Here is a 15,140-nt window from a genome sequence, read left to right on the forward strand (position 1 = left end):
TGCGGCGCGCATGCGCGGCAGCGGGCGGGAAGCCGCATCCGGCGGTGGCGCGCCTCCCTCCCGCCTCCCTCCCCGAGGCGCATGCGCGTTGCCGCCCCCTCTCGGCCGGCCGGGCCCCTTCGCCCGCCACCCGCCATCTTGCGAGGACCATTGGGGTTATTGTCCGCCGCTCGGGCTCGGCGGGGCCGGCGGCTCTCGGGCTGCCCAGGCGCTGGACGGGGGCCGCGGGGCCGGCTCGGCGTGAAGAGCCGGGGCGGGGCGGGGGCGGTCCGGCGGCGGCGCCATGGAGGATGAAATGCCCAAGACCCTGTGAGTGGGGAGGGGGCGAGACCGCCTATTGTTCCCGGCTCCGCGGGGAGGGGCGGCCCGGGCTCCCCTCACGCACGGTCCCTCAGGCCCGGGCGACGCGATCGGGCCTCCGCGACGGGCAGCGGCGGTCGCCCCGGCCCTTCAGCCGCCTCCAGTGCCAAGGAGGCGCGGGGGCCGGCCCCCGCCCGCCCGCCTTCAGCCCTGCGGGGGCCCCGGGCCCCGGTTCCCCTCACGGCGGGCGGCCCGGGGGGGGAGAGCCCGGCCGGGGCCTGCCCCAGCCCCTCCGCCCGTGCCCCGCCGTGCCTGTCCCCTGCGTTGCTTCCCAGTGGTGTTCACCGGCTTTCTGCCCGTCGTCCGTCCCCCCCGCCGCCCCGGGGCTTTCTGCCGGGCCTCTCCGGCTCACATCTGGAGGGAAGGGGGCTGGGGAGATGTACACACGCCCCCCCGGTACTTGCTCCGTGTACGTTTTCGCGAGGGTCTGGCTGAATTTTGCCGTTTCTGGGTTGTGTTAGCACCGTCATCTCACCGCGGCGGAGGCGGGGGGGGGTGAGGATGGGGCTGCCCTGGCCTAACAGCTGGAGCCCCGCTGCGATGTTCAACAGCTTGATGTAAATAAACGGGGGGGTGCCCGTGAAATCGGCGCTTGCCCCAAGCGTTTAAAGCGTGCTGCGAGCCTGTTATTTCCCGAGGAACTAATCGTAGCTGTAGGGCAGCTCCTCGCCTCGCTGAAATCATAAATGGGCTTCCTTTAATTACAAGCCGCTTTTCTGGCGGTGTTCAGGCAGCTGGCACCCGCCGCTGTCAGGAGGGATTTGGACTTTGGCTCGGCTGTTGCTCCTGCAGCCGGCTGTGCGTGAAAGGCGCAGGACAGCTCCTGTCCACATCTTATTCATGCGTTTCTCTCCTTTTCTCGGGCAGGCGTGATCTGGAGTGGTTTCCCTCGTTCAGCTCGGGGAAATCACAGACTCCAGTCTTCCACCTGTGCGTAAGCTTTGATCCCTGTTTCAGTGCAGGAGTTGAGAGGAGGACAGACAGGAGGGAGAGGGAGTCTTTCCAAGGCGAGGGAAAAGTTTTGCCCGTGGACAGTGGCTGTACTTAACCCGAGGGTTGATAAATGACTTGGCCGAGCGACTGCAGGAAAACAAGACTCTTACGTGACTTAGGCCAGCTCCTCGGGCCCAGGCTTTCCGGAGCGGTAAACACTCTGTCCGCCTCCCTGTGTGTACAATCCCGTTGTCTTTCTACTGCGTGCATTTTTGGAACTATTCTTGGCATCTGCAAACATGGGTCAGACCTGTTGGCATATTTGCATGTTTGTTTAGAAAAATGTTTCCCCCCCCCCGCCCCAGTCGCAACGACATGGTTGTCTGGAGTCTAGTGGTCTTGGCCGAACACGGCATATGCTTAACACGGTGAATTGTCTGACCTTGAGCACGTGCGGCTCGTTGCACAAATACGGCCAGGCTTCTGAGCTACGGAACCGAGTGTTGAGCAATGTACCGAGAACGGTATTTCTCTGAATCGCTCCGAGTGACTTTCTCAAGTCATATGGAGGATTGTCACGAGCTGAATTTCACAGATTGGGTTTAGAATGAGCAGCTTGAAGGAAGAAAAAGCAGCTAAAAGTAATCTCTTTCCAGCTCGGGTCTGAAGTGCGTGTTAAATATTTGCTTGCATGAGGATTTCTGTAGGTAGTGCTGCAGAAATCCCATCTGGACGTGGGTTACGGGGCTCCCTCCTCGGTTCCGTCGTTTTGCTGCGTCGTGAGGGGCCGCCAAAGCGGTCTGCAAGCCGTGTGCCTTTTTCTTTAGTTCCTTTAGCACGTTTAAGTAGTTTTTCCAGAACAGGTTCCAGACGTTGTTGGAAGTAACTGCTTGGTTTTGCCATTTCCACGTAACCTGTTTCTTTGAAGGGAGGTGTTAGAGCCTTGGCGTTTCGAAGCACATTCGGAGCTGTATCACTTATGTCAATGATTTCCTGGATAGGCAGCTCATTTTCACGTAGCCAGTGACCTTCCTTGAAAGCCACTCTTCAATGACAGAGATTATAAATTTGAAGAGCGGTTCCAAGGCAGACGGTGGTTTTGAATTTACAAAGACCTCCTGTTTGTATTTTTCGTATAAGTGCGTAGCTGCTTGTGGGACACGTGTACTTCTAATTTACTTTGTGTGTCTAAAACGTTGCAGAGGTGCTAACACCCAATAGTTGGTATTCCTTTTCAAGAAACCATATACCGATCAATGTGCGGTGAGTAAATGGAGTTGTCTGCCTAGTTTGCCTTGTATAGTATAGTCCTTCCTCTGCAGAGAAACGTCGACCGACTCATTGATGAGAATCCAGTTAGCAGGAAAGAGAGGGATGGGAAAGGTGCGGGAGACGACAGAACCGTCACCCAGGAGAGATCTCCTCCCGTATTAGCTGTCCCTACCTGGCCGGGTCACCTCGGCACTCGGTTATTTCTTGTATAACTGGTCCGGGACAAGGTCTGGGTGTCCTGGACCTTGCCCGCATGCCAGCTACACGGAAGCAGAGCTGCGGTGGAACTCCGTGGAAAGGTTCGGATGGTCCAACAACTTGAGTGTAGCACGGAGAGAGTACATCAGGGAAAATAACACAGGGATTGTTCCTCGGGGAGGAGGGGTGTTAACAGCGCTGTGTTTTTCCCATCCGTCTCGGCACATGGTTGATAGTATCGCAGGACTTTGTTGTAGTTTGTCAGCTAGTGGATTGGAGAAACCCCTCCAGACTTGCTGGCTGCAGAGAGCAGGCAGCAGATGTACGCAGCTACGGGTAATGAGGTTACGCTGACAAACAACGTGAGAAAAACGCTGCTGAATTTGTACGACGTTAAGCTGTTTTTCTGAGTGACCGATGTGCTTTACGATTCCCCCTCCTTTTTTGAGTCTTTTGCAGAATGCTCGTGTTCTGTGTTACCGCTTGCATGGCCGTTAAGGGATATCTTGACAATGTCTGTGCATGAGGAGCTCGGGTTTGGTTTTACCTCTGCGTGGAAGCAAGTAGGTCAACATCTAGTATGCAATTACACATACCCTCTCTATGTGTGTCTGTACACATGTATCTTGCTGCAGTTGATCCTCTGGGGATGCGTTTTGAAAGGTCTGGCCACACAGATTCGTGGGGCCGTCGGAGATTGCTTACCTAAATCCTGCTTTTTCCAGCTAAATCCGGTCGTAAGGCAGGGAATGCTTCAGGAGATGCCTGTCTGATTATCGGGGTGAAAATCCAGCGTGAGTGCAAAGGTCAGGGTGTAGGCACCCTGTCTAGGAAACCGTCGGTCACAAATAAACCATTAATAAACTTAGACCTAGAAGGTGACGTGCGAGTCTCATCGGTTTAGTGACTCAGCTTATTTATTATCCAAATGGCGATAATATTATAAAAAAGAGGGAGGGGGGGGGAAGAAGTCTCGCCGGTTATGACTCTCAGTTGAACTTGATGCAGGGTGGAATGTCCCAGCGTTATCGAGCACAAAGTTAACTGCCTTAACAAAGTGCACTAAACCCTCCTCTGTTTAAGGAAACCTCTTCAGAAGCGCAGGAATTACTCGCTTTGTTGAGCGAGAGGATGCCTGTGACGACCCAGTTCTGGTGAAGCACGTGTTGGTTTTAAAAAGGAGTACGACTCTGACTCCTACCTAAAATAGTTGTTCAAATTATTAGTATATAGCTTGCCGGGTCATTTCTGACAGAGAAACAGAGGCTGTCTGTCTCGTTCCCCCGTTCTCTCCTCTGCTAAACCAAATATTGGGAGCGCGTCCATCTCTTCGGGAAGGCTGTTCGCAGCCTTCTGTCAACAGAAGGAGCGCGAGAAGTCCCCGGTTTTGCCACCTTGTTGTTTTCTTACGACATCTTTGCAACTCTTGCACTGAGACGGGGAGGATTGCTGATTTATTGGCGTGGTTTCGGCGGCACAATTCCGTTGAGGTTCTCGTTGCAGAGGCCGCGGTTTGCCACATAACGTTCCTTTGCGGAAGGGTGCTGCCACACCTTTGGAGCTGAGGTTTCTCTGTGTGCTTTTTTTAAAAATCCCGTGACTTCGGCTTAACAGCAACAACAAGAAAACTCCACCTGTGGTTCGAGGATGATCTTTGTCGCTGAGGATGCCAAAATCCCAAATCGGAGCAGGGGTTCAGGTTCCATTGGCGCTCGAGGAGGCTGATCCTTCCAAATGGAGGAGGACGGGGGAATGCCCACACTTGAGCACCTTTGCCCTCAGTCATTTCAGGCAGACGAGTCCTTTTTTAAAAGGAACCGACTAAGTAGCGTGTAACGCGCTTGCTAAACACCAGATCGAACTACTCGGGCAGCTAGGGAAATGGCGCTCGGTGAAAGATGGCTGCGTGTGGGTATCAGAGCTGCTGTTTCTATACATGGAAATCCATTTGGTAGGTCGAGTTGTCCGTATCTGGCTTTCTGTTCAGCTTTGAACCGGGGCGCGATTTTAGAAAGGCAGGCCTCGGGTGGGACCGAGGACAGGCGCTGTTACTGGCCGCCGTCACCGGCCAATTTCCGCCCCGTTGCTGCACGAGTCGGGATATAATCGTGCGGCACGCTTCGTTTCAACATCCTAACCTGGCGGGTTGGCTGTTGGGGGAACGACTTTGGGCCGCGTTTGCTCGGTTACCGACGAGCAGACTGGAGCGTCAGGATGGCTTCTGACTGTGTATTTGATCTTACAGGTACGTGGGGAACCTGTCCAGAGACGTGACCGAAGCTCTCATCCTCCAGCTGTTCAGCCAGATCGGACCATGCAAAAACTGCAAGATGATAATGGATGTAAGAGCCTTCACCTGATGATTTTCACGTTTCTCATAGCTCATGGCTTTGGGTCATGCTTGCATGTTTCGGAATTCCACTGGAAACGCGGCATGACCACGTTAAAGGGCCACAGTAAGGCTGGAGATGACAGTCGCGTACTTTTGGCATCGTTTCTGCCTCGTGCCTGACGTTAAATTTAAGGCTGTGTGGATATTGAGAGAGGGAGCGAACGCGTTAATATATGTGGGTGTCGTAGATGAGATTTGGAAAGTTCTTTGCCATGCTTTTACCTTTCTAAAGCAGACCTGAAACCTCCTGGGGCATTGTTAGCGCGCTGACTGTGGTCTCTGCGTAGAGTAAAAAAGCCTATCCATTTTGAGACCTTTAGATGTAATTAATAAGGAGCTGAGTAGAATAGCAAGTGTGGTTTGAAAAGGTTTGTATCGGTAATCCTTTGTTTCTTTCTTTCATCAGACAGCTGGAAACGATCCGTACTGTTTCGTGGAGTTCTATGAGCACCGGCACGCGGCCGCAGCGCTGGCTGCTATGAATGGCCGGAAGATAATGGGTAAGGTAAGCTGTCATGTCTACAGGGTGAGTTGGCGTTGAAAACAGGCTATCTCAGATGGCGCGGGTGAAATATCACTTGAGATGAAATGGATACGCTGCAGATGTTAGACGCTTCATTTGGACGGAGGTCTTAACGTGACGTGACTAAGAAGAAAAGCTGTTCAGGCTGTTATAGGAGGAATGCAGAGGGGGGGGGTGTAGAACCGGGAGGGCTCAGAGGCCGCAGGAGTAATGAGGATTTTAACTCTGCCGACCTTATCGGGACCATGTCCCTCTCTCCCAACCCCTGCAAAAAAACGCACCCGAGCAAACCCAATCTCCAGACCAGATCTGGTTCCCATCTTTGCTCTTAAGCAGCGAAGCACGGTTCGGAAGAATGAACCCTCTCCCGAGAAATGGGTCCTAAACTTGAGCTTTCGCCCCAGACTCGCACGTCTGGCGCTCCTGTAGCGTCAGAATGAAGCGCTGGAGGCATCTGAGCTTAGTTGGGATTTGCGTGATCTAACATGAGCGACTGATGTTTGCAGGAGGTCAAAGTGAACTGGGCGACGACCCCCAGCAGCCAGAAGAAAGATACCAGCAGTAAGTGTCGCTTAACGCTTTGAGTACGTGTTTGATTTGTACGAGTAGTTTTTAAACGTAAACAGTAAGCATCGTACAGTTATATGCAGTAATGTTTTGATCGTAATCCTAAGATATTATTTAATGTGTTTGTGTTAATAAACTTAAGAACAAATCTAATCTTTGTCATCAGGTAGTACCGTTGTCAACACACAGCGTTCACAAGGTAATTGTATCTTCTTAAACATAAAATGAAATCTCTCAAGGGTATTCACTAACCACCTGGAGCTATGTATGGGGTTTTTGTTAGTTATGAATTTATTTTTTGTGGAAAGACTTCCCTTTTGTTTCCCTGTAGCATCAGAAGGTGATCTAGCGTCCACCGTTCAGTTCTGGTGCTAATCTCTGCTATCGAGGCAGAACGGTTGGCTCCCCGTGAGGCTGCAGTATGCGCTCCTGCAGGCAGGCTCCTTGGGAGTACCTAGACTTTTTCCAAAATCGGGCTCCACGGCTCACGGCGAGCCTGCGGATTGCTGCTTTTCCCGGCAAGCTTTGAATTTCCGTAGGCCGGTGGGGCTAAGCTACGCTGGCGTCCGAGTGGACTCGAGAGTCTCGTACCTGCTGTAGTACAAATAACTCTGCATATTGCTAGGATGGTATGTGACGCTTTGTTTGATTGTAGCGGAAAACTCCTTAGATACAGGACTTCTGTTTCTCTTTGGTGCCTGTTTTTTATGGCTCTGACATAAGTTGAAGGGATTACTGTTTCCATTCTGTTGCCTTCAGTCTTAGTTCACTTGCACGTGGATCCACGTACGTTGAATTCACGTGGATTCACGCGGTGTATTGGCTGGGCAACCGAAACTGTTGGCTTTTGAGAGCTCAGATGCTTTACCAGCAAACTGTTGCAATGCAAGGTATTTTTTTGATTTGTTCTTCACGACCTACAGTGTTAACCCGGACGTTGTGGCTAGGTTCAAAATACGTCCCGCTCTAGAACGAGCGTTACTCTGCGCTTCTTGAGACGGCTAGACGTTTCAGCTGATTGGATTTTGAAGAGCTAGCGATCTGCCGTGTCAAAGCTTAACAGGAGCGTACGGAGAGAAAGATTTTCGTGTAGCCTCGGCAGATTAAGTAAATAGTTTAAGACTTTGTACGGTAAATGCCAACTGGTCTTAAAAGCGGTTTGTAAAATACAAAACGTAAATGCCATATGTCGCTGTAGTAGCCTTAAAATCACTGACTTTGTAGCGCTGCCAAGCAAAGGATCTCTTAGGAACGGCAGTAAATTCTGTTTTATAGTAAATGCTAGTCTTTGTGTAGTTTTTAATAATAGCTGGAGAGCCGTGCTCTGTGAGATCGCTACGCTCTGTGCGCGTGTGCGCGCGCGCGTTCAGGGGCCATCTTCAAACGTTAAAACCCTTTTTTCTCTTTTTCCCAAAAAGACCATTTCCATGTCTTTGTCGGAGACCTCAGTCCAGAAATTACAACTGAAGATATAAAAGCAGCTTTTGCGCCATTTGGAAGAATATCGTAAGTAATTTCTTAGGGCAAATAAACTAAAAGTTATCTCTCCTAAATGGAGGCAGCCTTATGTTTCAGTAAGTAAAAAAAGAGAGTTGTCACAGTGCAGGAATACTCATTCATCTGTTCATGCAGCGACTTGAGTCTGAACGGCCGGGCATTAAGTGGGGATGTGTAACCCCAATTCCTTTATAGTAGTTTGTTCTGCTCTCCTAGAAAAGTTGCATCCAACTTGCTTTGGTTTTATACTCCTTGCCTCGTTTGGCAAAGCAACACTGGAAAAAAATTGACTCCTAAAACCTGGGGTTTGCATTTCACTGGCCCTCTCGGCGACCAGATCACCATCACGCTGTACAGTTTGTGACCGAGTCCGTTTGCACGTTCACGTCTTGAGAGGCTTTGGATTTTTTGTTAGCCGTGGTGTGCCGGCCACCGGTAGCCAACGTGTTTTTTGCCGTTAAATTCCCACGTCCCGCAAAATGAACCTTTTTTAGCACGAGACTCGTTGGGGCAGCCGGAGGCTGCAGCTAGAGCGGCCTCAGAGCGTTGGGCACTGGGTCAGCGTAAGCCCTTGACCCGAAGGGCTCGGCCAAAACCGCGGGGCGTCTCGGGTCAAGGAGTCGCACTCATCCCAGCGGTGCAGAGCGATGTCGTCACAAGCGAACGCGTTAGAAACGGGGAACGGCGCCGGCAGCTCTCTGCCTGCCAGTTTGTTGTATTCAGGGTGTAGCAGAGTAAGGAGCGGTTCGTTCATTCCATCCTCCGAATGTAAACCATTAATTTTCCTTGTAGTGTTGTCTGTACTGGACATTGAAGTTTCTTGATGGTGATGTAAGAGAACATAGAGTGCTTTGGAGTGTTGTGTAGTGAAGCATTTAATTGAAGTAAGTTTGTTTTTTGTTTTTTTTTTTTCCCCTCAGAGTCCAGTGTATTACTCTCTTAAATGCCAGTTTGATTTCCTCTTATGATAAGGTTTAAAAAAAAAAAAATGTGATCTGAATGTGACTCGCTTCAGACAACTCTAATGCTTGACTGCATCTTTTGTGTAATTGTCATCCAGGAAACGCAGAGGGTTGGACTCCTAAGGAGAGTCAATTTATCCTCTGGCCAAATGCGGTCTGGATGGAAGGGACGAGGGGCTCTAAAGCAGAGCTGAACCGGAATGAGCGCGAAAGGGAGGCAGTAATAGACGGCTGCGTAGGTGGCACTGCGGTGGAGCTGTGAAAGAGAGTTTCCCCTAACTGAGTCAGCGCTGGGTTTCTGAGGCGACAGTTCAATGGACGGTCGCCTTTAACAAACGACCCCCCCAAAACCACAAAACCCCTCCCGAGCCTGAAGCAAAAAGTAACGTCCGAAAGTCAGCTGGGGGAGCGTAAAATCACGGCGAACATCGGTCCATGGTCCGTATTTCTGGGGCCGTGCCCGTTGTCCCATCTTTTCTAGAAGAGCTTTTTGGACGCAGAGCCTTTGCCGTGTGGTGGTGGTGACGGGGAAGGGGGAGCGATGCTCTTGCTTTTGGGGTACTCAGCGCGCAGCTGTAGAGCTAACACACGGAAAACGCGCGGTTTGCCCTGGCTCAAGCTGACTGTCCGAAACAAAACTCGGTTCTTTTCCTCCCACGAAAGTAGTAGATTAAGAATGGTCCCCGCAATGACTCTTTTGAAGTCTAGCTCCGAAACCGAGGGGTTGCATAAAGCCGAGGGGACCTCGATTTTCGACTTGTTGAAATTTGACCTGAAAAAACGTTGCTGCTGTCTCTTAAGTGGTCAAATGAAGTTACTTGACTTTACCTGTTCCTCGTCAGTGACTAGTTTCTGCAAATGTGGTGCTAATGGAATATTTTCTGATATTTTAATTTTTTTTGTTTTTTTTTTTAACGTTGTCTTTGTTGGTGCTAAACTGAGCTTGTTGTTAACGACACCGAGGTTGAACTACTGCATGATTAGCGCATAAGAAATTTTGGTAATTCTTTGCATCTGGATTTTTTAATCACTGTAAAAGCGCACTTTCATTGTGGTTTCCTTTTATGCTTGCTGTACGCATGTTTTCACTTGTTCTCAAGTCTTTATTTTCAAAGTTTTCAGTTGAGGGTAAGTAGAGATGAGTTTTTCCCCCCCTCCCTCTATAGGCTCTTCAGAGCAAACCAATCTAAGCTTACCAAAGCGGCTCTTCTCAGGCAATTTGTAACGTACGACCCGAATTCTGACCTAACCCGGGAGGGGGGAGATGAAAAAGGGGGAAGGGGCGGGTCTCACAAAGATGAAAGAAATAACATTTCCACCGTAGCTTGGGGAGAGGTGTTTTCCTCGGGCCTTCGGTGACAGCGTCGACGCCGTGGGCTAACGTACGCCAGAATTAGGCTTACGATGCGGCATTTGCAGTTACTGTAAAGGCTTAAAAAAAGCGAGCGTAACGAACCTTCTCTTCATTGTGACTTTTCTGGCCGGTCTTGGAATGCTAAATGTTGTGCACACGTTAACGCTCGTTTCTCTGAACCCTGTTATTTTATACAGCCGTAAGTTACATTGCATGACCTTCTGACTGGTTTTATGTTGTCGTTTCTGTTCTTTTTAATGCCTGCGTGTGGGGGGCAAAGGAGGGGAGGAGAGGGTGGCCCGTACGCGAGAGCATCTCGCCCCTCGGCTAACTTGTACGCAAATTGCCTGAGAAACGCTGTAGAATGGCGTTCCACGAGTGGGGTTTAGCTCTTGTAGCTGGGTTCTCTTTTTTAACTCAATCTCAAATAATAGGGCTCTGGTTATTTTGCAGAGTGTCTCTGAAGAATGGACAGAATTGCCATGGCTAACTACCAGCTACAGTTCACAGTGGACAAACGTTGTAGTTTTCTTATTTACTTTTATAAATATTTTTTTTCTTTTGCTTTTTTATATCTTGTAGTTTCCAATCAGTCCTGTATGATTGCTGTTGTACAAATGCAGTTTAAATGATGTGTAATATGTAGTTTAAGACGTGAATGTTTCGGTGTTTTCTTTTCTTCAATAATTTCTGAAAATGTCAATCTCTCAAAATTTACAGCTGCCCACAGTCCAAAAAGGGGGTAACGAATTGACCTGAGAAAATTAAAGAATTCAGTTAACAGGCGACGTATGCCTTTTAATTCCTATCTTTTTTTCATTTTTTCTATTTAATATTTTGAATGAGTAGGTAGAATGTGTTGGCAAATAGCGAGTTTAAAAATTGCATGGTTAAAGAGAGCCATTCAGCTAATGTTAGTCAGCTACGTGCCTTAAGTGATTCTTTTGAATAGCTGCTTTGACCATGCTTTGTGTCTTAACAGTCTGTAAAAGCATTTTGAAGCGGGAGCCGACTGTCGTAAAGTACATATGTTTGTTAGAGAAGCTATTGATTTGCATGTTTACACAATTAAGTTTAATTTTGCTACTACCTGGCAAAGCGTTAGTAAAGTTCTGTTTAGAAAAGAAGCCTTTTGCTTTGACTGTGTTGCTGGTGCAATAAACAGTTGACGTTAGTCAAGGTGAAACATGAAAATAAGCTGTACGTGTGACTCGAGTTGTCGTTTTTAGTAAGGTCGTCTTTTGGCGGCGCTGAACTGGCTCTCGTTTCTGCTTTTTAGAGACGCGCGTGTGGTTAAGGACATGGCGACGGGAAAATCTAAAGGATACGGCTTCGTTTCCTTCTTCAATAAATGGGTAAGCTGCGGCACGGTCTCGAGCGCCCCTGAAAAGCGGACGGGGGAAGGAATAATACCGTCGGTCCCGATCTCTGTCCGGCTTCGGTTTGCCTGCCTGCCGAGGGGGAGGCTTTTCTCTCTGTTCGTCGAGACGCTCTGCTGTCGCTTTAGCGTTTCTAAAGCACGTGGCAAGCGACGTCCGAATGAGCGATGTACAGACGTGACGGAGCGACGATACGTCCGGCGCGTATCGAGAGGGTCTTGGGCGCGTGCGGGGAGGCCCGACGGCGTCCTTCGTCCCGCCTAAATCCGCTTCTTTTGAAGCAGGATTTCTTTTGGCACGTGGCGAACGTCAGGCAGGGTGGGCGCACGGCGATTTCATTCATTTGGCTCTACGGCAAAAGGAGGAGATGCCGACGGTGGGGTTTTCTGCTCTCCCTCTCTCGTGGACAGGATGCAGAGAACGCGATTCAGCAGATGGGCGGTCAGTGGCTCGGTGGAAGGCAAATCAGAACGAACTGGGCGACAAGAAAACCTCCGGCTCCAAAGAGTACATACGAATGTAGGTTCTCGATCATTTGCGTCTTTGCAAATGTCCCGCCGCGCCCGTGAGGAGAAAGAGAAAAGGGCGAGCTGCGAGCCTTGGAGATTGCGGGAGGAGGGAAAGCGGGCGCTAAAGGCAGGCAAAGGCTCTCTCGAAGAGTTTCACGCCTCCTGAATAAAGCGGCTTCCTTCGCTACGGCGACTGTGTTACCGCTGCGGGCTGGCGGGGAGGGGGATTCTGTCGGCTTCTGCATGCTCAGGTTGGAAGCTTGCTTTCTCTCTGGCCAGCCGGGACGAGCTCTGGCTTTTTAACTGTGCTCCCTCGCTTTTAAGGCTTTACGCCCTGATACAAAATGGGACCGTGTCAAAGAAAGCGTTTCCATTGGAGAGATCTTAAATCGGGTATATCGGACCTACTACTTGATAGGCGTTTGCAGTTTGCGCTCAACATCTCGTGTGCCCGCCGGGATTAGAATTTCTACGTAATGCGTGTCTGATCCACTGAAAAGCTCTGTAAAATCTCTTTAAGCAAACGCCAAACAACTGTCTTACGACGACGTGGTCAATCAGTCCAGCCCGAGCAACTGCACCGTGTACTGCGGAGGTGTTACTTCGGGACTGACAGGTATCGTGGCTTCCAGCTACCGTCGCGTTGGACGTTTCTGAATAACTCCGCAGTCGCCTCATTTCGCCGCTCTGTTTGTGTTTGCTTCCTGCTCCAGAACAGCTAATGCGCCAGACCTTTTCTCCCTTTGGGCAGATCATGGAAATTCGCGTCTTCCCGGATAAAGGCTACTCCTTCGTACGGTAGGCTGTCGTGCGGTTTGCGTGTCGACGTATTTAATGAAAATTGCGGGTTCGGACACTTTTGGTGTCAGCGGAGCGTGGGTGGGCGTATGCCGAGCTGGAGGGTATGCTTTGCGGCGGCCCTCTTGGACCGCAGCCTGATCTGAGGAGGGAGTTACGGCTCGTGGCGTTTTCGGCAGGAGTGGGAAAAAAACCTTAAACCCGGTCTAAAGCGGCGCAGTGCCCGTCGTCGTAAGAGATCTCTGTCTGTTCCTCTCGTGTAATTTCACAGTGGCGTTACTGAGGCAGACGGTCGAGTTTTAGAGTCTTTTCCAGAAGCGTCCTCGTCTCTCTGGTGCGTGCGGCTCCGCGTAATAGAAAGGAATTGTAAATTGACTTGCTCTCGTTGCTGCTGAATTTTTCACATTTGTTTAGGGAGAGTTAGGACACCGAGATGGGAAAAGTGACCGTCCCTGCCGCCCGCCGTGGGGGTGACAGGAGGAAGTTTCTGCTGTCGGGCTGGTGTTCGCGCAGAGCTCAAATCCGTGCTGAGCTAGCGGGGACTCTCTCGGGGTCGCTTCTGGCCGCGGCTCGCCGCGCGAGTTGTTTATGTTGGCACGACTTACTTTTCGACAGGTTTAATTCTCACGAGAGCGCGGCGCATGCCATCGTTTCCGTCAACGGAACGACTATAGAAGGACACGTAGTGAAGTGCTACTGGGGCAAGGAGACGCCAGACATGATCAGTCCGGTCCAGCAGGTCAGAACTTCTCTGCTAAAGACAATGGCTTTGCTGATGAGTCCTTGCTAGAAACCCATTAAACGGCTGTAACGTCTGTGCGCGTGCCGGCTGGAGGCTCGGTGTCACGCACCTCGCCTACCTCACGGCTTCTTTCATCAGAGCGTGCGTCTCTGAGGCGCGATCCAAGCTAAAAGCTTTCTCTGGCGCGAAGGCAGCCGGAGCTGGCGCTCCCGTTCCCTGGATCTCTGCCGACGGCCGCGTTGTTGACCGGGGTGGGGGCGGCAACGGGTCGCTCTAGTAATTAGAGGCTCGCCGACTCAAAAGGGGTGCCCGACTGAACGTCCGCATGGCCGTTTTGGCGTCGTTTTAGCAAGCAGACTCGTAAGCCCCCCTCAAAGACGGAGTCGGCGGCGGGGGGTCTCACGAGGTGACGTAAATCGCCGCTTCCTTGGGCGCCGCTTAACAGCCGGGTGTTTGCTCTTGCAGAACCAGATCGGCTACCCGCCGGCGTACGGGCAGTGGGGCCAGTGGTACGGCAACGCCCAGATCGGCCAATACGTGCCCAACGGCTGGCAGGTCCCCGCCTACGGGATGTACGGGCAAGCGTGGAATCAGCAGGGCTTTAAGTGAGTATTGGGGCTTTTTGTGACTGTTTCCCCCCCCCCCTCCCCGGGGGAGGCGACGATCCGAGTCGGTAGCAGCGTAAAAGCTGCCGAGACGTTCCGGTCCTTTGTTACTTGGAGATTCGGGACGCGGAGCGTGCGTACGCGTCCTGGACGGCCCCGTGCCAAGAGCGAACCCGTTAAGTTCTCCCTCGTTACCCGCACGCTTGCCTAACGAACTGTTTTTCCTGCCCTCCCCCCCGCCTCGCCGACAGTCAGACGCAGTCTTCGGCGGCGTGGATGGGCGCCAACTACGGTGTGCAGCCGCCGCAGGGGCAGAACGGGAGCGTGATAACCAACCAAACGGGATACCGCGTGGCGGGCTTCGAAACGCCCTGAGGAGGAGAGGACTCCGAAAGCGGCGGGCTGGAGCCGTTGTCGACCGGCAAGATTTATCAGATCAAGCGTCGGATGCGATGTATTTATTTGAGAGGGAGAGAGAAATGAGGCGGGGAGGGGGGGGAAGCATTTTTAATCATGAAATTGTCATCCGCATTGTTAAAAAAAAAAAAAAGGAAAAAAAAAGAAACGACAACAACAAAAAAAAACAAAACACAAAACAAAAATCACACGAAACGAGATGCTGGATGTCTGCCAACTTTTGCCTTCCTTTTCCTCCTTTATGTGTTTCTTAAGATCCACGTTTTTGAAACACAGCAAATGCAGGGACTACTGCCGCTGAAAAACGGGGGCAGCAAATTGCACAATGTCAAACCTTTTTTGTTTTTCTTTTCTTTCCTCGGAAGTCGCGTGCCGTTCTAGTTTGCATTCCGAACGATTTAAAATGTATTATAAACCGTTGTACAAAAAAAAAAAAAAAAAAAAAGAAAAAAAAATAAGAAGCCAAAAGCGTGTGAATCCTGAAGCCGTCGCGTCTTCAGCTTTTGCACCCTCTGTTTTAAAAGAGCCTCTTGTATAAAGCCTCCGTCTCCCCGCTTTTGTTACACCGGGTTTTTGCGACTATAAATTATTAGTTTACATCGGTTTTTTGTATCTCAGCGTGTTTTTCAGGG

The 15,140-nt window shown here is 50.8% G+C and overlaps 1 protein-coding gene across 4 annotated transcripts; it reads left to right on the forward strand.

Moving 5' to 3' along the window:
* Positions 1-98: 98 nt before the first annotated feature.
* On the forward strand, positions 99-15,112 carry TIA1 (TIA1 cytotoxic granule associated RNA binding protein). 4 transcript variants are annotated; one of them, XM_075043619.1, is made up of 13 exons: positions 112-309; positions 5,009-5,105; positions 5,562-5,660; positions 6,185-6,239; positions 6,412-6,444; positions 7,664-7,751; positions 11,338-11,413; positions 11,848-11,956; positions 12,467-12,562; positions 12,660-12,744; positions 13,360-13,483; positions 13,952-14,091; positions 14,343-15,112. In XM_075043619.1, exons 1-13 carry the CDS (start codon positions 284-286, stop codon positions 14,464-14,466), a joined length of 1,152 nt encoding a protein of 383 aa, XP_074899720.1. In that variant the 5' UTR covers positions 112-283; the 3' UTR covers positions 14,467-15,112. The 4 variants fall into 4 exon arrangements, with proteins under 4 accessions (XP_074899724.1, XP_074899720.1, XP_074899721.1 ...); XM_075043620.1 differs by lacking the exon at positions 6,412-6,444; XM_075043621.1 differs by lacking the exons at positions 112-309; positions 5,009-5,105; positions 5,562-5,660; ... (1 more) ...; positions 6,412-6,444; positions 7,664-7,751 and adding an exon at positions 10,781-10,847.
* Positions 15,113-15,140: the final 28 nt, after the last annotated feature.

This window comes from Buteo buteo, chromosome 12 (genome assembly GCF_964188355.1).
Source record: "Buteo buteo chromosome 12, bButBut1.hap1.1, whole genome shotgun sequence".
Lineage (NCBI taxonomy): Eukaryota > Metazoa > Chordata > Aves > Accipitriformes > Accipitridae > Buteo > Buteo buteo.

Bases quoted from the DNA above. Each gene is read 5' to 3' on its own strand.
- TIA1 (XM_075043619.1), top strand. From the start codon at position 284: ATGGAGGATGAAATGCCCAAGACCCT. The intron at 11,414-11,847 runs GTAAGCTGCGGC...TCTCGTGGACAG, and splicing joins TTTCCTTCTTCAATAAATGG to GATGCAGAGAACGCGATTCA. The intron at 13,484-13,951 runs GTCAGAACTTCT...TTGCTCTTGCAG, and splicing joins TGATCAGTCCGGTCCAGCAG to AACCAGATCGGCTACCCGCC.